A 27,790-nucleotide genomic window follows, 5' to 3' on the forward strand; every position below is an offset into this window, starting at 1 on the left:
GTAATCAGGAGGGCATGGGTTCAATACTTACTGGCTGACAGTCGGCCGCGTCCATACACGCCTTGATCTGCGAGTGTATCCAAAGTGTGGACCTTTCCCTCATGGTGCTCAGTAGGAACGCCTCGAAGTCTAGGAACACCTCGTTGTGGCGGTCCCGAAACCGGGATGGCTGATGAGGTATGATGGCAGCGAAGTCTCGATTCCGACATCTGAAAAAACAGGAGAAAAACTAAATAATAGCGAGTTTTTGCAACCAAAATTGGCGTCCTGTTAGCTGAACTCTTTAACGTTAATTGACGAAACCACTTTAGATTTAGTCACTTGGATTTCAGCGTCCCTTTAACTCTTTTGACGGAAACTCGTTTCTGCGCATGTGAAGTAAAGATTTTTTGTCAAATAACGACGTTAAAGAGTTTCAGTTAACAGGGCGCTAAAAAGCCAAGTGACTAAGTTAAAAGTGGTTCCATCGAAGCCTATCAGGCCAGTAGGCCCGATTTACCCCAATATTTAAAGAACACAAATATCCTAAAGGCCCGTTCTTACTTGTCGTTCGGCGTCAAATAACGACGTTAAAGAGTTTCTGTTAACAGGGCGCTAAAAAGCCAAGTGACTAAGTTAAAAGTGGTTCCGTCGAAGCCTATCAGGCCAGTAGGCCCGATTTACCCCAATATTTAAAGAACACAAATATCCTAAAGGCCCGTTCTTACTTGTCGTTCGGAAAAAATTGTGTCGTGCGTATGTAAGAGTCCTTTAAATTAGGATTACCTACAGGGACATTCGGAAAAGAATCGTGTGAAATTCACGACAAGCGGGAACGGGCCTTTATTTATACCTGTGTATTATATCACATCTACTTACCCGTCCTTGACCAAGGCCACACTTCCTGGGACGTGAGGATTGTCTGGGTCTGGTGATACTGTCACCTCCATCAGTTTGACAAATTTCCATGCTGGAATAGAATAGAATTGGATTTCATTAGAATTAAAAAGAGGAAAAGATTTAAATTGTGAGACTCTCTGAGTATCCCCTTAGTAAGAGTCCTTTAAATTAGGATTACCTACAGGGACATTCGGAAAAGAATCGTGTGAAACTCACGACAAGTGGGAACAGGTCTTTATTTATACCAGTGTATTATATCACATCTACTTACCCGTCCTTGACCAGGGCCACACTTCCTGGGACGTGAGGATTGTCTGGGTCCGGTGATACTGTCACCTCCATCAGTTTGACAAACTTCCATGCTGGAATAGAATAGAATTGGATTTCATTAGAATTAAAAAGAGGAAAAGATTTAAATTGTGAGACTCTCTGAGTATCCCCTTGAGCCCTTCTTCTTTATCTTCTTCCTCTCCTTTTCCCATGTTCAGACGGGGTCGGTATACCCTTGAGCCCTTCTTCTTTATCTTCTTCCTCTCCTTTTCCCATGTTCAGACGGGGTCGGTATTGTTCGTCAGCCTCTCAATCAGCCCGTTTAAAAGTAAGGTCCGGTATGTAAAGTTCACTCATTTATACCAACTTCCTGCTATGATGAGACCACTGAGGTTAAAAAGTCCCTGTAGCCATCTCGAAATGCCGTACCTTTGTACATATTGTACATTTTATGGGCCCTTCCTTCACTATACCTCTCATGGCTGGATTACGCGAGACCAGTTCAGGTTTGATAGAGGGAACTGTAACTGACAAGGTCTTACCGTCCCGAAAGCGGAGAGAGAAGGAGGTCGGTATTGTTCGTCAGCCTCTTAATCAGCCCTAGCTAGTAGGATGATTGCTGATTGCTCTGGACTGACATTTGGTTTTTGCTACAAAAGTTTTACGAGTGGATGCCCTTCGCCCTCAACCTTTGCTATTTATTAAGCAAGGGGAATTCGAGGCTGGTTTCCTCCCTGTTCAAAGTCCGCCAGCCAGACTTCTCTGATTTATCCATTACTCACGGAAAATTTGTGCCACCAAATCAGCAATCAGCCCTAGCTAGTAGGACGATTGCTGATTGCTCTGGGCTGACATTTGGTTTTTGCTACAAAAATTTTACGAGTGGATGCCCTTCGCCCTCAACCTTTGCTATTTATTAAGCAAGGGGAATTTGAGGCTGGTTTCCTCCCTGTTCAAAGTCCGCCAGCCAGACTTCTCTGATTTATCCATTACTCACGGAAAATTTGTGCCACCAAATCAGTCTTAAGCTGTGTCGATCGACGAGGTGAAGAGGTGAATTCTCTGCTGTCGCGGCAGCGTAGGTGAATTCTCTGTTGTCGCGGCGGCGTACGGTTTCAGTCGACGTCGATCGAATATGTGTCTATGTTATCTCGGGAAAAAAACAAACTCTTGCCTTTTTCGCTGCTGCGTCCTTGAAACTTTACGAACTATGTATTCACTTCACAACATTCGCAATATGATGATCGACGTCGATCGAATATGTGTCTATGTTATCTCGGGAAAAAACAAACTCTTGCCTTTTTCGCTGCTGCGTCCTTGAAACTTTACGAACTATGTGTTCACTTCACAACATTCGCACGGTTTCAGTAGACGTCGATCGAATATGTGTCTATGTTATCTCGGGAAAAAACAAAGTCTTGCCTTTTTCGCTGCTGCGTCCTTGAAACTTTACGAACTATGTATTCACTTCACAACATTCGCAATATGATGATTTCGCTTACCAGAATGAGGATTGATCCTGGCTCGTAACTGCAGTTTGGTTCCAATAGGCACGGCCTGGTCCACGGGTAACTCACTGTTGCTATAGTTACTGAGCCGGGCCGGCGCCTCCTTGTATAGGGCCACCTCGTATTCTAGGCGACCTGGTGTTTCTTCGACCACCCCTGACACTCGGGCTCCATGAGGACTGAAACAGGGAAGGCAGAAATGAGTGAAACTGCCCTTTTGTGTGTGTGTGTTTTTTTTATAGACATTTTAAGCATAGTTAAATTGCTTAAAGACTGCTGGTGGATTTCACTAACTTTCTTTTTAGCCCCTAAGAGCCTGTTAGTTTATCAGCCCTGTTAAGCCTAGATACAAATACTGTATTAATAGAATGTAAAAAGAACTACTATTTCACTTGACTGAATGAGTCAGGTCCTACAACATGTTGTTCCTTCTCCTCTTTTCAGTGGACAACTCTGTCGGTGAGTCAGATCCTAAAACATGTAACTCAGTCTTCAACTCCCTATAAGTATAGGTATAGGGAATCAGGATCTGGCTCAATGACTGAATAGTCCTCTGAAAAGAGTAGCTCTTTTTCATAACTCACTCCCTCTTGAAACATCTCTCACTTGAAATTAGTGGAGATGTCAAACCTCTCTTGAATTGTTGTAGTGGCACATCCACTAATGATCATTATATTTTTCTATCCCATTAAATGTACAATTTGAGATAAGTGTAATATCTAAATTTCTACTGTGGATTAATATTTATTTATGCAAACATGGTTTACGCTAAAGACCTTAGCCGTTATACAGTGGCGTTAAACCCTTAAAAAAAAAAACAACAACAACAACAACAAACAAACATGGGGTGATATTTAGATTTATTTAAATTTTCCATCAACTGGAATGCCAAACACTAATGTAACATTTTATTAAAATAAATGAACAGATGTAATTTAAGCTTTTAACAGCTCCATTCTAAACACTGTTGACCCACTTTCCTTTTCTGTCATTATAAATTTCCCCTGTTCTTTTCTCCTTCATGACTGTCTATTTCTCTCTCCTTCTCTATCTTTCTCTCTCTGTCTGTCTCTCTCTCTCTCTCTCGCGCCCTTCCCTCCTCTTTTTCACTATGCTTCTTTCTTTCTCTCTCTCTCTCTCTCTCTCTTTCTCATTCTCTGTCCCCTTTCTCTTTTCCCCTCATTCTATCTCTTCCATTTTTGTCTCTCCATCACGAGTCAGGATCTGGCTCAATGACTGAATAGTCCTCTGAAAAGAATAGTTCTTTTTCATAACTCACTCCCTCTTGAAACATCTCTCACTTGAAATTAGTGGAGATGTCAAACCTCTCTTGAATTGTTCTAGTGGCACATCCACTAATGATCATTATATTTTTCTATCCCATTAAATGTACAATTTGAGATAAGTGTAATATCTAAATTTTTACTGTATTTTCAACTTCGGTGACCTACGACGGGATTCGAACCCGAGGTCCTTCCACTAGAAACTCCGAGTCCAGGGCAGGTCTAGCTTGGACTAATTTGTGCTCCCAAGGGTATCGAACCAGCACACTTTGGAGTTAACCGTTGTATGCTAAGACCGACTAGGTATTGTAATAGATATAATGGCCAGCTTTGGGATGACCTGAGGTAGGTATTAAGTGAGTACCTTACTAAGTAACTACCTTATACCTCAGCTTTAAAAGTAAGGTCCGGTATGTAAAGTTCACTCATTTATACCAACTGCCTGCTATGATGAGACTACTGAGGCTAAAAAGTCCCTGTAGCCATCTCGAAATGCCGTACCTTTGTACATATTGTACATTTTATGGGCCCTTCACTATACCTCTTATGGCTGGATTACGCGAGACCAGTTCAGGTTTGATAGAGGGAACTGTAACTGACAAGGTCTTACCGTCCCGAAAGCGGAGAGAGAAGGGAGACAGGATAGGAGAAAACCAGTCGTTCCGAAAACGAACCTCATCTGTTTAGGATAAAATCCGGCCCGGGTGGGAATCGAACCCACAACTTAACGTTTCAAGGCAGACGTACTACCCTCGAAACTAACTAGGCTGGCCAAAAAGGCTGTCATCCATCTGTCGGCCTAGTCTAAATGCTTTATTACCTTGGGCGGAATCGAACCCACGCCCACCTGTTTACCGACCAAACATACTAACCACTCGGCCACCGAGGTAGGTTTTGATTGTCTTCTTTGTCTTAAGTGGAACTTTCTCATATGAGTCAGTCAGTGGTCAGTCATAGATTGACTGACATCAGACAAGACAGACAGACATAGAAAACAAGCTAGCAATACAGTAACTCAGAAATGTGATTATTGCAAGGTAGTTTTACTTCAAGTTTTCGTTGTAAGTAGGTACCTCCTTGAGTAGACTGAGAAATCAAGTACCTAACCTAATATGTGCATAAACCTTACCTTGTATTACCTTACCTGTGTATACCTTATTGTGTGGGTCCCTAACTTACCTATATACCTTCGAACCCACAACCTAATGTTTCAAGGCAAGGTCAGTATACCTTACTAAGAAGTAAGTAGGTACCTTAGAGTCTAGTTGGGGGACCTTAAACATTAAGTATACCAGCCTGAAATTTCCTTTGCTAAAGAAATAGCAAAGGTTGAGTACGAAGGGTATCCATTCGTAATTTTTTGTAGCCAAAACCAAATGTCAGCCCAAAGCAATCACCCTAGGGCTGATTAAGAGGCTGACAAAAACACTCCGACCCCGTTTCTGCACTACCTATTCTGCACTGCACGATGAATTTAAATCATTTACGTCTCAAGAGTACTCCAGGACCACACAAACACTCGCTCGGGACTAAACTGACCCATTTGTGGATATGGTGTTGGTGTTCAAAATTTGAAATTCGCGCCACTCTTATGACATGTTGTGCTTTTTTCATTTTTTGAAGGATACACATCGGTATCGTTACTTCCCCTCCCCTACCTTATACATCCATGGGTATAACACTTCTGTTTTGTAGCTAAACTATTTTCACCTGGTTTTGATAGAACCGGATTTTGGTTTTCGTGTGAACTTGTGTATCTCATTGTTTCAGCAGCATAGGTGCTGCCTATTGTTGAATTGTCGGTAATTATATCTTCATTTTACTAGACATTTCATTCATAATTTCACACACGCTTCTCTCTCTCTCTCTCTCTCTCTCTCTTCATTCATACATTTTTGTGTTGAATGAAGGTGGTTGTAGGAATTTTTACTATAAATGAATACCCTCTCTCTCTCTCTCTCTCTCTCTCTTCATTCATACATTTTTGTGTTGAATGAAGGTGGTTGTAGGAATTTTTACTATAAATGAATACGGCTTCACTTATTTATTTATTTTTTTATCGTTAAGAAACCTCCTTGGCTTGTTGAGCCTTTTTGAAAAAAAAAAATCTCTCTCTCTCTCTTCATTCATACATTTTTGTGTTGAATGAAGGTGGTTGTAGGAATTTTTACTATAAATGAATACTTTGGCACAAAAGGTTAAACTTTTAGCTGGTATCATTTGGGACAAACTGGATTGCCATTTGGTAACCAAAGTTCACATCATTTTCAGGACAAACTTGATTGCCATTCAGAAACCAAAGTTCATCATTTTCACCAAGCTTTGACGGTTTATAGTTAAACTTTTAGTTGGTATCATTTGGGACAAACTGTATTGCCATTTACTAACCAAAGTTCACATCATTTTCAGGACAAACTTGATTGCCATTCAGAAACCAAAGTTCATCATTTTCACCAAGCTTTGACGGTTTATCGTATAACATGATTCTTGCTTAAAACATTGATTATCCAGATGTATCCTAATTCGATTTTTTTTTGACAGTTCATGGGCTTGAACCGGAATCCGCGGCTTAGTAGTCACTTGTAAACCACAATGCCAGTGTTAATGACCTCTAGGTGGTACCCTACATGTTACTCCTACATGTCTAACATCATCTAACATGTCTGACTAGAAAAAATAAATAAATATTTAAACTGGTACCTAGAATATTTAAAATGGTACCGATAATGATGTAACCAAAATCCTCAGGTTGATTAGGAGATCATTGTTTTCTGAAACGAGACTGCATTACGGTATGTCCCCCGTGTAGACAGCGTGTCTCAACGAACGATGTGACTTCTAATTTTTGGGGTGAGTGGATTGGAACACATCACATGCCTTCAGGAACACTCCATTTGTCAAGGGACTCTAGGATTACCTTGCCCTTGGAATCAATTTGATTTGAAGAAGTTTAACGGGACAGTTTATTTTATTATTAGTATTATTATTTTGTCCGTTTGTTTCAACATAACTCTCGAACGGTTTGTACAATTTTGATGAAATTTGTCAAAAATATTCAACACTTGAAGAAAATTTCGTCACTTAATTTCGGGCATAATGGGACTCTTGGGGATTCTGTAAGGGCTCTTATTAAGAAATACCTACTTTGTTTTGCTACGGTTGGTCTACTTGGTCTGAATTTGGTGAAATCTGCTGACCATGTTAAAAATCTGAAAGACATTTGCCAATTAGGTTTTTCGAGGGGACCTATAGGGACCCCGTAGAGATGATACACCATCTTTGGGGCAAATGGTAGATTATGGATTTTGGAATTTTCAGATACGATCCGGTTGGGTGGAAGAGTTCACTAAGAGAGCCTTAAAAAAAGCTTTTGGTGAGACTCTATCAAGCGGACAGCCTAAACCCCACCCTTGATTAATTTTTATATATCTTTTCTATGTTCCACCCGGTATTTTCTCTATGTAAATATCGTACTCAAGTATCATGTGTGCTCTATGGTGTATGATTTGTTATGCAGTTGATTTTAGGAACGACGAGATTATGAGACTTAGGTGTTACAAGGTACATCATTAGGTTTTTTAGGGGACCTATAGGGTCCCCGTAGAGATGTTACGAGTACACCATCTTTGGGGGAAATGGTAGATTATGGATTTTGGAATTTTCAGATTCGATCCGGTTGGGTGGAAGAGTTCACTAAGTGAGCCTTAAAAAAAAAAAAAAAACGACCCAGTTAGAAAATCTGCAAGATCCTGTTACGAGTAGATCCCCTTTCAGAGCTTTTGGTGAGGCTCTATCAAGCGGACAGCCTAAACCCCACCCTTGATTAATTTTCATATCTTTTCTATGTTCCACCCGGTATTTTCTCTATGTAAATATCGTACTCAAATATCATGTGTGCTCTATGGTGTATGATTTGCTATGCAGTTGTTCTAATTTTTGGGGTGAGTGGATTGGAACACATCACATGCCTTCAGGAACACTTCATTTGTCAAGGGACTCTAGGATTACCTTGCCCTTGGAATCAATTTGATTTGAAGAAGTTTAACGGGACAGTTTATTTTATTATTAGTATTATTTTGTCCGTTTGTTTCAACATAACTCTCGAACGGTGAAATTTTAATGAAATTTGTCAAAAATATTCAACACTTGAAGAAAATTTCGTCACTTAATTTCGGGCATAATGGGACTCTTGGGGATTCTGTAAGGGCTCTTATTAAGAAATACCTACTTTGTTTTGCTACGGTTGGTCTACTTGGTCTGAATTTGGTGAAATCTGCTGACCATGTTAAAAATCTGAAAGACATTTGCCAATTAGGTTTTTCGAGGGGACCTATAGGGACCCCGTAGAGATGATACACCATCTTTGGGGCAAATGGTAGATTATGGATTTTGGAATTTTCAGATACGTGAGTCTTAAAAAAAAAAAGCTTTTGGTGAGGCTCTATCAAGCGGACAGCCTAAACCCCACCCTTGATTAATTTTCATATCTTTTCTATGTTCCACCCGGTATTTTCTCTATGTAAATATCGTACTCAAATATCATGTGTGCTCTATGGTGTATGATTTGCTATGCAGTTGATTTTAGGAACGACGAGATTATGAGACTTAGGTGTTACAAGGCACATTGTTACAAACATTCATAACTGTTTCAGGTGCAACATCTCTATAAGTTGTATGCTGAAAATACCTATGTATCCAGCTAAATATCCACAATGTAACTCTGGACTACTGACTTATGGAGATAACTTATGGAGATGAATTTTCGGTGATAAAATGTGATCAATTAGCCAGCCTGGTTATAGCTTAGAAGGAGAGCGCTTGTCTTGTGAGCGCTAGGTCACGGGTTCAATGTGTAAACCACTCGGGGCGAACTTTATCCTGAACAGTTAAAGACAATAAACCACGGTTAGCTTTCTCCTATCCTCTTTTTCTTCTCTCTTCGAATTTCAGGACGATAAGACCTTAGCAGTTACAGTTCCGTCTATCAAACCTTTTTTTGAAGGTTATTATTATTATTTTTGTTTGAAGAGTTTTGATAGAGGGAACTGTAACTGATAGGGCCTTATCGTCCCGAAATCGACGAAAGAAGGAAGACAGGATAGGAGAAACCCAACCGTTCCGAGAACCTTGTCTATCTCTTCAGGATAAAATCCGCCCCGGGCGGAAATCGAATCCGCGGCCTAGCGCTTACAAGGCAGACGCGCTACCAACCAAGCTATTTTTAGTAGGTATACGTACCAACGGAAGCAACCTCCTTGGCCGAGTGGGTATCGCACTAGGCTTGCACGCAGGAGGCCCGGGTTCGATTTGAGATTTGATTTGAAAAAGAATTTGAGATTTGATTTGATTTTTTTTTTTTTTTTTAATATATATATTTACTTACAAGCTTCCTGCAAATCCGGCTGCTTTGTTCTCGATAATGGTGGGCTCAGGGGATTTTCGGTGATAAAATGTGATCGATTAGCTAGCCTGGTTATAGCTTAGAAGGAGAGCGCTTGCCTTGTAAGCGCTAGGTCGCGGGTTCAATTAGGTACCACTCGGGGCGAACTTTATCCTGAACAGTTAAAGACAATAAACCACGGTTAGCTTTCTCCTATCCTCTTTTTCTTCTCTCTTCGAACTACATTTTCAAGAGAATCCACAGAACATTTAGCATCTCCACTAACAGGATATATGCATTTGGTGGAAGAAATCGGGAAATAATCATTAGTGGATGTGCTACATTTTCTCCGCAGAACATTTGGCATCTCCACTAAATAAAACGGCAAATAATTATTAGTGGAGGTGCTACAGTTTCAAGAGAATCCGCAGAACATTTGGCATCTCCACTAAAAGAGGATATGTTTGCACATGATGATTAATTCCTGCTCTGACATCATCACCACTCCGGGGAACTGAGGGAACCACACCCGTACATGCACGAAACCCTGAGGGGAGAAAACAGGAATCATTAGTGGATGTGCTACATTTTCAAGAGAATCCACAGAACATTTAGCATCTCCACTAGCAGGATATATGCATTTGGTGGAAGAAATCGGGAAATAATCATTAGTGAATGTGCTACATTTTCTCCGCAGAACATTTGGCATCTCCACTAAATAAAACGGCAAATAATTATTAGTGGAGGTGCTACAGTTTCAAGAGAATCCGCAGAACATTTGGCATCTCCACTAAAAGAGGATATGTTTGCACATGATGATTAATTCCTGCTCTGACATCATCACCACTCCGGGGAACTGAGGGAACCACACCCGTGCATGCACGAAACCCTGAGGGGAGAAAACAGGAATTATTAGTGGATGTGCTTCATTTTCAAGTGAATCCGCAGAGCATTTGACATCTCCATTAAAAGAGGATATGTTTGCACATGATGATTATGTCGTCGAGGCAGTGTACGGTTTCAGTCGACGTCGATCTCCATCGATCGACGGCATCGATTATGTTTGGACACACCTTGAGACCCTGAACTACTCCATCATTTCGGTACTCTAGGTAGCAATAAACACCGGGGAACTGAGGGAACCACACCCGGACATGCACGAAACCCTGGGGGGAGAAAACAGGAATTATTAGAGGATGTGCTTCATTTTCAAGTGAATCCGCAGAGCATTTGACATCCCCACTAAAAGAGGATATGTTTGCACATGATGATTATGTCGTCGAGGCAGTGTATCGTCCATCGATCGACGGCATCGATTATGTTTGGACACACCTTGAGACCCTGAACTACTCCATCATTTCGGTACTCTAGGTAGCAATAAACTACACCTGATCAGGTCTAGCTGTACCTGTCAGGGCTAGCTGATAGTGAGTGGCTGACCTTGTCCTCCGCTCCAAAATTGAACTACTTAAATCCCTCAACACTCCTTGGGTTCTCAAGTTCTCATAGTCAGTGGCGACCATTGACGTGATATCAAAAAGTACATATCTTTGAAAAAAGTGAACGTGTTTCAAGAAAAGAAAGGCTATAGTCAACAAACATGTTTCTGACAAGTGCTGCAATGAAATGGGTAGCGAATCTCAGTTAATCCAAGTGATCCAAAAGTCACAACTGGAGTAAGATCTATAAAATACCAAAGAGCACCCAATTTCTTGCACAAAAAAAGTGACCAAGATCCAAAATTCACATACACCAAAAAGATACACAAAAAGACGAAACATAGACACGCTCAGCAATTCTAACGTCATGCGTCACAACAAAATTGTAGAGTTGGTACTTGCAAACATTCACAGTCCAAACACCAACATGAAACAAATGAATGGTGCAAAACCCAATGCAAACAAAAAATGCAAAGAAACAGCACAATATACCTAACTATAAAACTGCAATTCTGAAACTCTATATTATGGGTCTTCGACTATATATCGCATATTATGGGTCTTCGACCTATAGGCTATAAGACCAGAGTGCAGATTCCCAATAGCAGTGTTAACATGCCGTAATTGCAATGGGACAAGTGTTCTTTTGACATATTCATTGCATGGTCTGTTAGCTATTTGTTAGGATTGGAAAGATACTTTCTTTCCAAGCAAAATGTGTTCTAGATGACCTTCAAATCAGGGAGATAGAGGATACGCAGTCAAACTTTATTGACTTGGCGGGCGGAGCGCTACATAATCATTGATAGATTGGAGGGTTCTTTGTCAGCTACTTACCTAATTAAATGAGAACCTGGTAGTACTGGAATATTTATGAAAGCATTTACGCCATTTAGCATGTACTAATTGTACTATCTACCTACGACATGTCTAAATGATGGTTCTAAAGTCTAAACGTATTTCTAACTTCAAACTGATCAGTTCTTCGATAAATACGACACTGTTTGAAGACACTTACTCGAGTTTTAGGTAGTGTTCTGCGTTGATGCACTACTCTTCTGATGTCCTGTACAGATTCTTCATCTGACGAGAATTTTCAGAACTCTTTTTTAATTATCCTAATTACTCAATGTGAAAGTATATCGAATATCATCAATAGTGTGATGATGCGTACATTGTACATTTATGAGGAGTTTGGTATAGGCAATTCTTTGCCTTGATACGTTACATACATATAGGCTATGGGGACAACTTCCAAATCTCCAATGATGCGTGCTAGATGAAGCATTTTGTCTTGTAGATGTTTTTTTAATTAAAGTGCGTGGCTTGTTGCTGCGTATGTATGGCATGAACTTGTGCTCAATATGTATTCAAGTTTTGTAGTGAGTCTTGAGATTTATTAAAGTATTTGTATGTGTACATTTGTAAACATAGCTCCCAAGAGCCAAATCTACGATTCTTGCTTAAAACATTGATTATCCAGATGTATCCTAATTCGATTTTTTTGGACAGTTCATGGGCTTGAACTGGAATCCGCGGCTTGGTAGTCACTTGTATAACACAATGTCAGTGTTAATGACCTCTAGGTGGTACCCTACATGTTACTCCTACATGTCTAACATCATCTAAAATGTCTGACTAGAAAAAATAAATAAATATTTAAACTGGTACCTAGAATATTTAAAATGGTACCGATAATGATGTAACCAAAATCCTCAGGTTGATTAGGAGATCATTGTTTTCTGAAACGAGACTGCATTACGGTATGTCCCCCGTGTAGACAGCGTGTCTCAACGAACGATGTGACTTCTAATTTTTGGGGTGAGTGGATTGGAACACATCACATGCCTTCAGGAACACTCCATTTGTCAAGGGACTCTAGGATTACCTTGCCCTTGGAATCAATTTGATTTGAAGAAGTTTAACGGGACAGTTTATTTTATTATTAGTATTATTATTTTGTCCGTTTGTTTCAACATAACTCTCGAACGGTTTGTACAATTTTGATGAAATTTGTCAAAAATATTCAACACTTGAAGAAAATTTCGTCACTTAATTTCGGGCATAATGGGACTCTTGGGGATTCTGTAAGGGCTCTTATTAAGAAATACCTACTTTGTTTTGCTACGGTTGGTCTACTTGGTCTGAATTTGGTGAAATCTGCTGACCATGTTAAAAATCTGAAAGACATTTGCCAATTAGGTTTTTCGAGGGGACCTATAGGGACCCCGTAGAGATGATACACCATCTTTGGGGCAAATGGTAGATTATGGATTTTGGAATTTTCAGATACGTGAGTCTTAAAAAAAAAAAGCTTTTGGTGAGGCTCTATCAAGCGGACAGCCTAAACCCCACCCTTGATTAATTTTCATATCTTTTCTATGTTCCACCCGGTATTTTCTCTATGTAAATATCGTACTCAAATATCATGACTGTGTGCTCTATGGTGTATGATTTGTTATGCAGTTGATTTTAGGAACGACGAGATTATGAGACTTAGGTGTTACAAGGCACATTGTTACAAACATTCATAACTGTTTCAGGTGCAACATCTCTATAAGTTGTATGCTGAAAATACCTATGTATCCAGCTAAATATCCACAATGTAACTCTGGACTACTGACTTATGGAGATAACTTATGGAGATGAATTTTCGGTGATAAAATGTGATCAATTAGCCAGCCTGGTTATAGCTTAGAAGGAGAGCGCTTGTCTTGTGAGCGCTAGGTCACGGGTTCAATGTGTAAACCACTCGGGGCGAACTTTATCCTGAACAGTTAAAGACAATAAACCACGGTTAGCTTTCTCCTATCCTCTTTTTCTTCTCTCTTCGAATTTCGGGACGATAAGACCTTAGCAGTTACAGTTCCCTCTATCAAACCTTTTTTGAAGGTTATTATTATTATTTTTGTTTGAAGAGTTTTGATAGAGGGAACTGTAACTGATAGGGCCTTATCGTCCCGAAATCGACGAAAGAAGGAAGACAGGATAGGAGAAACCCAACCGTTCCGAGAACGAACATTATCCGTTCAGGATGAAATCCGCCCCGGGTGGGAATCGAAGATTAACCTTTTTCTCTTACACTCTCTCTCTCTACTCTTTCTCTCTTCCCTTTCCCACTTCCTCTCCTCCTCTCTCTTCCTTTCTCTCTCTCTCTCTCTCTCTCTCTCTCTAGTCTCTCTCCCCCCCTCTATAGTGTGACTGCCCATAAATTTTCAACACAGATGTCTCTGTTCTATTTTATATCTGTTCCCATAAAAATGGCGCCTTGTGCTTAACTTTCGTCTGCCATAAATCTGGTATTTTCATTTTTATTGTGTAGTTTCACCAGCCAAATGGTGACATTGTCTACTTGTAATCTAGGGATCGATAGTTCAAGATTGGTAGCATGGGGTAGTTTTTGAACATTTTTTCTTTCTTTTTTAATGGAAAAATTTAGGTACCTAGATCATAGATATAGCTACTTGTCTAATAAAAAATTTGGCTGTTAGAGTACCTAATAATAAGGTTCCTTAACTGGTAAACTGGGTAATTTGGTGCTAAAAATAAGCAATAAACTCTGTCGAAGACCCACCTCTACAGTTTCCAACCTTGAAATCTCAATCAGGTACCGCTTTATTTGAGTTTGTTTCTCAAGAAATTTCCTACACCGATTTTTCTTTTGTTGTCTCATTCGGAAAATTCACATTCCAATATTTCGAAAACTTGCCGAGTCATTCGGGAAATTATAATTTGTTAAACGAAAGAAAAAAAAATCTTTCTTTGGTTTGCCAGTTTGGAAATCGATATGAATGATTATGATGTTTTTGAAAATAATTCATATGTTTATGTTGTTGAATATGTACCTAAATAGGTGGTATGCACTATGACTGTTAAAAAAAACGAAATTATTATTTTCAAAAATATCTAATAGTTATTATTTTAATGTATTTATTTAGTAGATTGAGAGTGATTTTTACTTTTTTTCCCCTGTAACGAATGCTCGTACTTTGGTAGGTATCTTATCTATCTTTCTTTGGTTTGCCAGTTGGGAAATCGATATGAATGATTATGATGTTTTTGAAAATAATTCATATGTTTATGTGGTTAAATATGTACCTAAATAGGTGGTATGCACTATGACTGTTAAAAAAAAAACGAAATTATTATTTTCAAAAATATCTGTTATTTAATGTATTTATTTAGTAGATTGAGAGTGATTTTTACTTTTTTTCCCCTGTAACGAATGCTCGTACTTTGGTAGGTATCTTATCTAAATATCTACTATTTTGAGGAGGCAAATCAGTGAATTGCAAGGCGGTTTTATATGGGAAAATGTTCACTATTGACGTCCACTTTCTTTTCGTTAGGAATTTGATTTTTTCAAACATAGATACATGTGTAATAGGTATGTACGTGTTACTTGTAGTATCTTCACATAGTTATGTACCCATGTTAAATTGTTGAACTTCTTCTTGTTCTTCTTCTTCGCCCTTCTCCCGTGTACAGACAGGGTCGGCGTTTATCGTCAGCCTCTCAGCCCTAACTAGGGTGATTGCTTTGGGCTGACATTTGGTTTTGGCTACAAATTTTACGAGCGGACGACCTTCGCACTCAACCTTTGCTATTTCTTCAGCAAGGGATGTTGAACATTTTTGTCAAATTTCATTAAATCGGACAAACCGTTGAAAAGTTATCGTAAAAGAAATGCCAGATCCAAAATCTTGAGATTAAACTTTAAACTGAATTCCGTTCCTTTAATCATAGAGGACGCAAAGTCATCTCCAAAATAAATTCCCTCAGAGATAAACTGCTCAAGCTAAAATAGATAATGTAGATATCAATAAAATAAATCACATCTCATCTGCATAAAAAAAAAAAAATCTCCGTCTTCCTAACGGTCTGAGTTTATTGTCTTGATAACTTCCTTGAGTGTCTACTGCGGCAATGTTGGGAAATTGAAAAACTCAATTCAATAAGCACACCTCCAGTTCTCGAGATAATGTTGGATTCCACTCGAAAAAACCTATTGAGTAGATACCAGATTTATAGGTATGTACCTATCTACTTTACCTAAGAAAATAAACCATAGTGTTTTATCTCAGATACCTACAAGGTAAATCATGCTATGTGGTTGGTAAGTTGTTATACTGATGGGTGACCAGACCTTCTAGGAAACACGTGCTGCCGGCTTTTCCCGGCCTTACTTCCGACCCGACATAGCCGACCTTAGGCTGCGGGAGTAAAGGGACTTTTCAGTATCATTCTGGCAGTATAAGCAGGGTATATTCTATTCTATTCAGGTTGGGTAAGAATGTGAGGAGATGGATAAGCTACCCATCTCGCCCCATGGAATGTAAAACCCCCGTCATGTCACTACAAACTTTAGTACGCCAGTTATAACAATGCTGTTAAACCCTATTTAAAAAAAAAAACTTAGCTAGTTGTAAACCTGGCAAAATTTTCTTCCTTCAATATTGTGACACCCTGTAATCTCGAGTTTTCCATAAATCCATATAGGTAGGTGTACAGTACTTCGATGTATGTACTTTCTATTTTTCCTGCTGGTTCTTTGCAAACATATGCTATAGTCATGTAGGAAACTTATCTAGGTACATACTGGAAAATATATGTATTATAAGTAAATGTATAAATGTACCTACTTAGCAGTCATAAGATATCTTACCAATAGTTTGTAAAATAACTTCGATAACATGCTTCAAATGATAGTTATAAAAAGGTTGGTAAATAAATTTTCCAAGACTTTATCGAACACCCAATTGAAAATTTTCGATTTTCCAATAAGACGATAAACCATAGTGTCTTATCTCAGATACCTACAGGGTAAATCATGAAACACGTGCTGCCGGCTTTTCCCGGCCTTACTTCCGACCCGACATAGCCGACCTTAGACTGCGGGAGTAAAGGGACTTTTCAGTATCATTCTGGCAGTATAAGCAGGGTAAATTCTATTCTATTCAGGCTGGGTAAAAATGTGAGGAGATGGATAAGCTACCCATCTCGCCCAATGGAATGTAAAACCCCCGTCATGTCACTACAAACTTTAGTACGCCAGTTATAACAATGCCGTTAAACCTCATTAAAAAAAAAAACTTAGCTAGTTGTAAACCTGGCAAAATTTTCTTCCTTCAATATTGAGAACACCCTGTAATCTCGAGTTTTCCATAAATCCATATAGGTAGGTCTACAGTACTTCCATGTATGTACTTTCTATTTTTCCTGCTGGTTCTTTGCAAACATATGCTATAGTCATGTAGGAAACTTATCTAGGTAGGTAGGTACATACTGGAAAATATATGTATTATAACTAAATGTATAAATGTACCTACTTAGTAGTCATAAGATATTTTACCAATAGTTTGTAAAATAACCTCGATAACATGCTTGAAATGATAGTTATAAAAAGGTTGGTAAATAAATTTTCCAAGACTTTATCGAACACCCAATTGAAAATTTTCGATTTTCCAATAAGACGTGAGTGACGTTACCCTTTTCCTAAATCACGCCTCATTTTAATACAAAATAATACACACCACAGACCTACACCTACAATCAAATAAATAAAATATAGGTCTAGGTAGGCAGATAACAATAGAGATAATTCAATTTACCAAACTGTATTTGATCAGACCGAACAGAACCTAGAGAATGGGTAATCAACTAATCAAATCATTAACTCAATTGATCAACGAATCAATTGATCAAAGACGCGATGGTGTTTGAGTCGGAATCAATGAATTGACGGACCGAATCAGAGCACCCACAGCTCAAAGCTATTTCAAACCTAGAGTATGGGTAATCAACTAATCAAATCATTAACTCAATTGATCAACGAATCAATTTATCAATTGATCAAAGACGCGATGGTGTTTGAGTCGGAATCAATGAATTGACGGACCGAATCAGAGCACCCACAGCTCAAAGCTATTTCCATGCATGCGATGCCTGTTGTGTGAGGTCTGACCGATTTTGTGATAGATTTAAATCATGATAAAAACATAAAAAGATATATTTTCGAAAAAGCGAGATAAAAATTGACCGATTTTGTGATAGATTTAAATAAAGATAAAACGATATATTTTAGAAAAAGCGAGATAAAACTTGATAAAAATGTATCTTAGAAAGTCGATCTGGTCAGACACAAAGTTACCGAGTCTTCGATAATGTACTTACGTAGTTAGATTGATTCTTGATTTTGGATGAGATAACGAAAACGATCTAGTTGTTAAAAAGGAAAAGTAAAATGCAGGTGCGTACGTACTTACGTAGTTAGATTGATTCTTGATTTTGGATGAGATAACGAAAACGATCTAGTTGTTAAAAAGGAAAAGTAAAATGCAGGTGCCTAACTAGCTACCTTCTCAGTAGAAAAGAAAAGATCAAGTTAGAACTTATACATAGATGGAGAGTTTATTCAAGACCGTGATTTGGTATACAAATGTATTAATAGAAGGTCTTAGATCCAATCCTTGATGTAGCATGGAATTCGTTGGAATAACTTTAGACATACGCAAGAATATACCTACCTGATTTATACTGGTAGAATATTACCAAAAAGTTGTTTTCCCAGATAATAGCACGATATTGAATAACGTAGGGAATTCGTTTGCAGAAGAATATACCTACCTACCTACCTACCTACCTGATTTATACTGGTAGAATATTACCAAAAAGTTGTTTTCCCAGATAATAGCACGATATTGAATAACGTAGCTTTCAGAGGAATTTAGGTCAGGCCTGTAATCTTGTAAAACGGCGTAAACGGAAATTAAAAACCGAGAGTCCAACACAACCGACCCAAAGACCTATAGACGTAAGAATATACCTACCTGATTTATACTGGTAGAATATTACCAAAAAGTTATTTTCCCAGATAATAATAGCACGATATTGAATAACGTAGCTTTCAGAGGAATTGAGGACAATGTGAATTTAGGTCAGGCCTGTAATCTTGTAAAACGGCGTAAACGGAAATTAAAAACCGAGAGTCCAACACAACCGACCCAAAGACCTATAAGACTGCAGTTTCTCAATGAAGTAATTTTTTGTAAGCTTTTTGCAAGAATAATAAACGCTCTCAGCAATTAGCTGTAATAACAGGAGCCATAAAAACAACAAAAAATACCAAGTAGTAAAAACAACTACAGAGTAGAGAAAACCAACAAGACGCGGACGCCTGATACACGCAAGTTCCTCTTAGGAACAACCAAACAACCATCCGGAGAATTCTTTGACAATGTCATCATAAAAAGTAAATGTGGGTTAAGAGAGAAGTTTTCATGACCACAAGAACAACATGGAAGACCTATAAGACTGCAGTTTCTCCATGAAGTAATTTTTTGTAAGCTTTTTGCAAGAATAATAAACGCTCTCAGCAATTAGCTGTAATAACAGGAGCCATAAAAACAACAAAAAATACCAAGTAGTAAAAACAACTACAGAGTAGAGAAAACCAACAAGACGCGGACGCCTGATACACGCAAGTTCCTCTTAGGAACAACCAAATAACCATCCGGAGAATTCTTTGACAATGTCATCATAAAAAGTAAATGTGGGTTAAGAGAGAAGTTTTCATGACCACAAGAACAACATGGTACGACAGAGTATAACCGATCTCAATCTCATCACACAGTTTAATGATATAATAATTAGGAATGGGGACATACGAAAACAACACAAAAAATATAATGATGCTACTACAGCAGTAGGCAGAAATGTTTCGGAGAATCTGGGAAACCAGTGGCGACCATTGACGTGATATCAAAAAGTATCTTTGAAAAAAGTGAACGTGTTTCAAGAAAAGAAAGGCTATAGTCAACAAACATGTTTCTGACAAGTGCTGCAATGAAATGGGTAGCGAATCTCAGTTAATCCAAGTGATCCAAAAGTCACAACTGGAGTAAGATCTATAAAATACCAAAGAGCACCCAATTTCTTGCACAAAAAAAGTGACCAAGATCCAAAATTCACATACACCAAAAAGATACACAAAAAGACGAAACATACACACGCTCAGCAATTCTAACGTCATGCGTCACAACAAAATTGTAGAGTTGGTACTCGCAAACATTCACAGTCCAAACACCAACATGAAACAAATGAATGGTGCAAAACCCAATGCAAACAAAAAATGCAAAGAAACAGCAGGCTATAGTCCTATAACTATAAAACATACCTATAACTATAAAACTGCAATTCTGAAACTCTATATCGCATATTATGGGTCTTCGACCTATATGCAATAAGACCAGAGTGCAGATTCCCAATAGCAGTGTTAACATGCCGTAATTGCAATGGGACAAGTGTTCTTTTGACATATTCATTGCATGGTTTGTTAGCTATTTGTTAGGATTGGAAAGATTACTTTCTTTCCAAGCAAAATGTGTTGTAGATGACCTTCAAATCAGGGAGATAGAGGATACGCAGTCAAAATTCATTGACTTGGCGGGCGGAGCGCTACATAATCATTGATAGATTGGAGGGTTCTTTGTCAGCTACTTACCTAATTAAAGGAGAACCTGATAGTACTGGAATTTTTATGAAAGCATTAAGCATGCATATTTATGAAAGCATTTACGCCATTTAGCATGTACTATCTACCTACGACATGTCTAAATGATGGTTTTAAACGTATTTCTAACTCAAACTGATCAGTTCTTCGATAAATACGACACTGTTTGAAGACACTTACTCGAGTTTTAGGTAGTGTTCTGCGTTGATGTACTACTCTTCTGATGTCCTGTACGGATTCTTCATCTGACGAGAATTTTCAGAACTCTTTTTTAATTATCCTAATTACTCAATGTGAAAGTATATCGAATATCATCAATAGTGTGATGACGCGTACATTGTACATTTATGAGGAGTTTGGTATAGGCAATTCTTCGCCTTGGTACGTTACATATAGGCTATGGGGACAACTTCCAAATCTCCAATGATGCGTGCTAGATGAAGCATTTTGTCTTGTAGATGTTTTTTTTAATTAAAGTGCATGGCTTGTTGCTGCGTATGTATGGCATGAACTTGTGCTCAATCTGTATTCAAGTTTTGTAGTGAGTCTTGAGATTTATTAAAGTATTTGTATGTGTACATTTGTAAACATAGCTCCCAAGAGCCAAATCTAGTAGTAGAAGAATTTGGGTCAATCTTGTCCACCGAAAACCCCTCTTCACATAGTTTGGCCCTGACCAGATTTGACAACCTCAGCGTCTAGCATACCAATATTACCAATTTGTGAACTCTCAGCAAATTACCTAGTAAAAAACTCATTGCATATGAAACAAATCATAGCACCAACTAAAATTAGAATTTGCTACATATGATATGAAATGCAGATCAGTATGAAATAGTATAGTTAGTTTTGTAATTTAGTTGTTTAGTACATGTTTGTGTTATGATATGTGATGTGTGTACTTTCTAGAATTCCTTGATCTATTGGTATGTGAGTATGTAGATTTTGTAGGTCGCTAGCTATTTTCATTGTTAGATTTTTCGATGTGTACATTTATACAGAAATGAAAACTCTCTAGCCCGAGTGGCCTGCTTGTAATGTTGACCAATGAGCTTCGTCTAGAATATGTTGATGGACAATATTGGATATACCTAACAGCGGAGAAAGAGCGTCTATAGATTATGCCGAAGAAGGTGCGTTAAATAATATATATCTCGCTTTTTCCGGCCAACCTAGTTAGCTTGGTTGGTAGCGCGTCTGCCTTGTAAGCGCTAGGTCGCGGGTTCGATTGCCGCCCGGGGCGGATTTTATCCTGAGCAGATAATGTGCGTTCTTGGAAAGGCTGGCTTTCTTCTATTCTGTCTTCCTTCTCTCTTCGATTTCTGGACGGTAAGACCTTAGCAGTTACAGCTCCCTCTATCAAACCTCTTTTAAAAAAATCGCTTTTTCCGTCATTTTTTCCTCTCTTGGCTTGGCGAAAGTTATGGTTACACGTCAATGTAAATCATATGTATGTTGTAATCATACAAGTAAATGTGCGTTCCAAAGTGCTATCCATCAAATCCTACCCGAGGTGCAACCTCCCGAGCCGAGCACGCAGTGCGAGTAATAAAAATAAACTGAATATTAAACAAAATAGGTAGGTACATAGGTACGCATGTGTACATTTATACAGAAGTGAAAACTCTCTAGCCCGAGTGGCCTGCTTGTAATGTTGACCAATGAGCTTCGTCCAGAAGATGTTGATGGACAATATTGGAGATAACAGCGGAGAAAGAGCGTCTATAGATTATGCCGAAGAAGGTGCGTTAAATAATATATCTCGCTTTTTCCGGCTAACCTAGTTAGCTTGGTTGGTAGTTAGCTTGGTTGGTTCGATTGCCGCCCGGGGCGGATTTTATCCTGAGCGGCTAATGTGCGTTCTTGGAAAGGCTGGCTTTCTCCTATTCTGTCTTCCTTCTCTCTTCGATTTCTGGACGGTAAGACCTTAGCAGTTACAGTTCCCTCTATCAAACCTCTTTTTAAAAAAAATCGCTTTTTCCGTCATTTTTTCCTCTCTTGGCTTGGCGAAAGTTATGGTTTACGTCAATGTAAATCATATGTATGTTCAAGTAAATGTGTGTTCCAAAGTGCTATCCATCAAATCCTATCCGAGGTGCAACCTCCCGAGCCGAGCACGCAGTGCGAGTAATAAAAATAAACTGAATATTAAACAAAATAGGTAGGTACATAGGTACTAATTTTCTTTAACCACGATCGAGTAAACTACGGGCTAAAAAAATCCCGGAAGGACGGGCCCAGCTTGTTTTCGTTTACAGAGGGGGCCGGCGTTGTTCGTCAGCCTCTCAATCAGCCCTAACTAGGTTAATTGCATTGGGCTCACATTTGGTTTTGGCTACAAATTTTACGAGTGGATGCCCTTCGCTTTCAACCTTAGCTATTTCTTTAGCAAGGGAAATTCAGACTGGTATGTTCCCTGTTTGAAGTCCCCCCGCCAGACCAAGCTGATCTACTCCCTGTTTAACGTCCCCCAGCCAGACAATAATAATAAATAACAATTGGAATTTTAGAAATAACACTTTCTAAATAGTCTCATTGACATTCATAGGTAGAAAGTAAAACGCTCACATAAACCATCAGTAAACCACAACAATAGGAAAGAAAACTGGTATGTAGGTAAATCAAACGCATAAAACAAACGCGAAACTGAAGAAAAAAATCATTTAAATCCGAGTATTATTCAAACAATAAACCATCAGTAAACCACAACAATAGGAAAACTGGTATGTAGGTAAATCAAACGCATAAAACAAACGCGAAACTGAAGAAAAAAATCATTTAAATCCGAGTATTATTCAAACAAATCAGAAATCAATCATGAAAACAATTCATCAATATGGATAAACATCGAAATCGTTTTGAAGAAAATGAATGAAAGTGGATTGAATGGAATGATTAACCCGTGAAGCACGTAGTCAATACGTGATCAATTAGATGCTAAATGTTTTTGCTGACGTGATTGAAGAGTCTGATGGTTGTGATAGTATACTCGTATGAGTTTGAAATGATAGAAGGTATAGTTTAAGATTTATAGGATATAGAAGACATGCCGATTAATGGATCATATCTAATAGTCTGTCGATATGGCGATATGTTGGTACATACGTATATGGACCATAATAGGAAGTAGGTACATTATTACTTTAGTACATACATTTCAGTGATACCTAGTTCTTTTTATTTTGCTAGAATGACACTTACATACGAGTCCCTTTACACCAGCAGAAACGCTATTATCTTTCTTAACTTTTGGCAGTTTGGTAAACTTATGTCCAACTTGCCTTGAACTCTGATTCGGATACCAATTATTATTACAATAGATCATTCTGATTGAAGTGATTCTTTTAATGATAAGATTGATAAGAGATCTTTTTTTAGCTTTTAGAATAAGAGCTTACAAACTTTAATCTAATAAAGAGGAAGTCAAAACAAACCAACCAGTGCTATCACTTCTCGATTTCTCATCGTTTAAAAATGTCTTCCAATTCCGGTTTGAAAACTATTTCAAGATCATCGTGAAAACACAAGTTTGGAGTATCGCGAAGGTCTTCCGAGAAATAGAAAGTTGCAATGTACCTACGTATCTTTATGTAGGGGATTTTCTCCTCGGATATTATTTTTAATTCCAAATATCCGATAAAATAATTATATCAGAACCTATTTGGTGTGCAGACTGAAGGAGCATTCGAATACATGTCTCACCAAGGATTCAGAAACACACAAACATACAACAAACTCCTTAATCACCTCAGATAACGGCTCCAGTTAGTGGTTCTGAACTGGGGGGAGAAAAAACCTTCCTTCTTTTGTCAGGTCAATATCAATTTTTTGTACTTTTTGGTCAATTGGTGCATTATTGAGAATTCAATAATATCTACAATATTATTGAATTCATTGAAATTGGCAAAAGTGAAATCAATCGGATTCACACAATTGGGAGTGCTTTTCTTTTGAAATCTGTATTCATCCGGTTTAAAGAGCGAATCAGCTTCATATCCAAACCAGTTTGATTATTAGATACCACTATTTCCTTGTGATAACTGCTCTCTCTATTAAATTAATAAGTACCTACTTATTATGAAAAGAGGCAATATTTACGAATGAAATGGATAATTGCAAAGCACAAAGCTCTAGAAATTGAACGAATGCTATGAATATGCTTGGTTTAATTAAAAATCCTATGCGATATATGAAGGCTGCATACATAATTGAGTAGTAAGCTGTAACTTTCAATTTAGCGAAATCTGCAGCTGACAATTTGGTAATAAATTATAGGGTGTTGAAACATTTGAAACCAACACCTAAGAGGTAACGTTAGGATGTTATTAAAATAGGATAGTATCGGAGTCTTGTGGTTTCTTGCATGAGGTTTGCTTACGTCAAGATGGACTTTGAAAAGCAATAGGAGTGTTTCCAATTGCAGACCCTTTAGTTCTACATATGCAATTAATTCTGGTATTTTCAGATTTCAGTCTCAGTTCTGTATTTCCAAACTCTCATAACTCCTCTTTAGTTAACTTCTTCATCAAACACACCACATTAATTTGTGAATTTTCCTGTTTAATGATAGGTTCTGGCCAATTGCAGATCCATGTCCTTCAACATTATTTTTTGGTGACATATTTTAGGTACTATTGAACATTGTTCACCAAGACCAGAAAACTATGTGGTGAGAGAGCTATTCGAATGTAATGGCGCCGAGAGTCATAACGAGGTCCATATTTTTCAGCAAGTTGAGTATTCTAGTTTCGAATTTTTCGGTTCATTTGGGAGTGAGGTTTTGTGGTTTTGTCATACGCACCTTGAATACTACAGCCTCATTGTTATGCATGTGTAGTTAGGTGGAGCCCGATTGAGGACTTGAGGATATGAGGAGCTCCAGTTGTTCTGGTCTTCTAGTAATCACCATTTTGTTTCAATTTTAGACCGAGAAGTCCGGAGATATCCGTGACGTCAAAGTTTACGATTTGCCGGTATTTTTTAAATCGATTTATCTCGGGATCTAGAAGTCGTAGAAGAAAAAGAAAAATTCCGTTGGTCCTCATTTTTCCTGCTCTATGACTTTGAAACACCACCCAAGTAAGCGCAACTGATCTATTGCAGATCCATGTCCTTCACCATTATTTTTTGGTGACATATTTTAGGTACTATTGAACATTGTTCACCAAGACCAGAAAACTATGTGGTGAGAGAGCTATTCGAATATAATGGCGCCGAGAGTCATAACGAGGTCCATATTTTTCAGCGAGTTGAGTATTCTAGTTTCGAATTTTTCGGTTCATTTGGGAGTGAGGTTTTGTGGTTTTGTCATACGCACCTTGAATCCTACAGCCTCATTGTTATGCATGTGTAGTTAGGTGGAGCCCGATTGAGGACTTGAGGATATGAGGAGCTCCAGTTGTTCTGGTCTTCTAGTAATCACCATTTTGTTTCAATTTTAGACCGAGAAGTCCGGAGATATCCGTGGAGTCCAAAGATAAATGCCTTGTTCACACATAGTCGAGGGCCGTTGATCGGCAAGGTGAATGAATCTATGTTGTCGAGGCAGTGTACGGTTTCAGTTGATCGACGGCCGTTGACTTGACTATTTGTCGACACAGTCTAATAGGAACTGTAGTCATTACGTTTTGGGACGTTTTCGGAAGTATGCTAGGTTCGCTTTATAGACTTTATACAATTATACGGACTTTGGCTATGGGTATGGGGGTTCCGAACGAATTGTAATTTCAGGATTCCAGCACACAACACTCAGAGTACAATGCACCTCACATTTGGAAATTAACTTGTGCGAGTACAGTTAAGATTTTTAATTGTTTCGGGTTGAGTTCGGTGATAAAATTGAAGTAAGTCTCAGTTGGGATTGTATAGTGTTTCAATACTTTTCAATCAATTTCAATATGAATTTCACTTATAAACGGTTTATTACCAAGGCCCAGGCCTACTTATAACTGATCAGTAAGTGTTAATGGTTGTTGATGCTGAGAAAAGTCCACAAAATTGTGACCAACAAGAAGTTGTTTAAGACGGTGAATTCGCTGGTAAAAATAAAAAATGTTTCATTGCTAAAGTTGTGTCTACACATAGTCGATCGACGAGGTGAATCTATGCTGTCGAGGCAGTGTGGACGGTTTCAGTCGACATCGATCGATGGATTCAATGGCCGTCGACTTTGTATGGACACAACTTGAGTTATAGTCGTCCGATATTCAATCCATCTCTGTTTCCTTTTCCTGCTCAACAGCTTTATTCCCGGGAGCCCACAACACTTCGCTTCACATACTTCAGGCATATCTTGGAATCTTCGGCAGTGATGCTTTATTTATTCAACACATGCACAACAAGCGTATTCCGATTACGATAACCTACTAGCACCATGATTGTTTTCATATTCCATGTACACACTTCTTGCAGTTCTCCGTGGACCATATCTTCAATCACCTTACCCTCCGCTTCAAATATTTAGGTCATTATAGTATCGCTCTCATCGCTCATGTCTTCTGACCTATCATAATATGCTCATCATTGTTTCTCGAAAAATTACACCATGATTGTTTTCATATTCCATGTACACACTTCTTGCAGCTCTCCGTGGACCATATCTTCAATCACCTTAGTCTCCGCTTCAAATATTTAGGTCATTATAGTATCGCTCTCATCGCTCATGTCTTCTGACCTATCATAATATGCTCATCATTGTTTCTCGCCCGAAATTCCAAACCGTTCCCGAGATATTGACGTTTTTTAAGTTCCCCATAAGAAATACACAGGAAACAAAGTTTGAGGCCAGCAAAACTTTTCCTGTGTTTAATATTTTCTCTCGCTTTTAGTTTTGAGTTTTCGTTTCTTCGAGACAAGACTTCTTTAATCCATCCAGCATTCCAGCAACTAGTGTCTGAAAGAGGTTCATCCAATGATGTTTTCCATCAAACACCATGGCTTTATCTTCTGGAATGGATCAACATCTGGGGAAGTCTGATGTTTTGAATAATTCTTTATTCCGGCAGAGAAAAGACTATACTTATTACGGTACTATAGTAGTTCCTCTTTACTCCATCCAGCATTCCAGGAACTAGTGTCTGAAATAGGTTCATCCGATGTTGTTTTACACCAAACACCATGGCTTTACCTTCTGAAATGGATCGACATCTGGTGACGTGTGTGTACAAATGAGGCAGCAAATAGGGACGTGTTTCATGTTAGAACCCTAGACCATATCACCCAGTATTTCGTATACATGATGTTCATGTTGATATGATTCACCCAGTATTCCGTATGCATGATGTTCATGTTGATATGAAATGTGAAGAGTTAGAAAGGTTGATGTTGATACCTACTAATAGGCCTCATATTGTTTCCTATCTTAATGTAAACATGATGCAGACCTCTCCATCTCTCTATCTCTCTCGCGCGCGCCGAGGTACGTATCAAGTTGAAGGAAATTACTAGAGCGCAAAGTACTGTATGTTGCCGCTTATTTGGTCGTAAATAACGAAATTGTTTCATGTTAGAACACTGGACCA

General features: G+C 38.5%; 1 protein-coding gene across 1 annotated transcript; it reads right to left on the bottom strand.

The window, feature by feature from the left end:
* Nucleotides 1–4: 4 nt before the first annotated feature.
* LOC103506371 lies at nt 5–27,557 on the bottom strand. Its single transcript, XM_008470756.1, has 8 exons — nt 27,489–27,557; nt 10,394–10,486; nt 10,165–10,209; nt 9,783–9,867; nt 9,324–9,375; nt 2,652–2,836; nt 1,151–1,241; nt 5–209 (listed from the first exon to the last, which is right to left on the bottom strand). Exons 1-8 carry the CDS (start codon nt 27,555–27,557, stop codon nt 5–7), a joined length of 825 nt encoding a protein of 274 aa, XP_008468978.1.
* Between the last annotated feature and the right edge of the window lie 233 nt (nt 27,558–27,790).

Source organism: Diaphorina citri, unplaced genomic scaffold (assembly GCF_000475195.1).
Source record: "Diaphorina citri unplaced genomic scaffold, Diaci psyllid genome assembly version 1.1 scaffold231, whole genome shotgun sequence".
NCBI classification, from domain to species: domain Eukaryota; kingdom Metazoa; phylum Arthropoda; class Insecta; order Hemiptera; family Psyllidae; genus Diaphorina; species Diaphorina citri.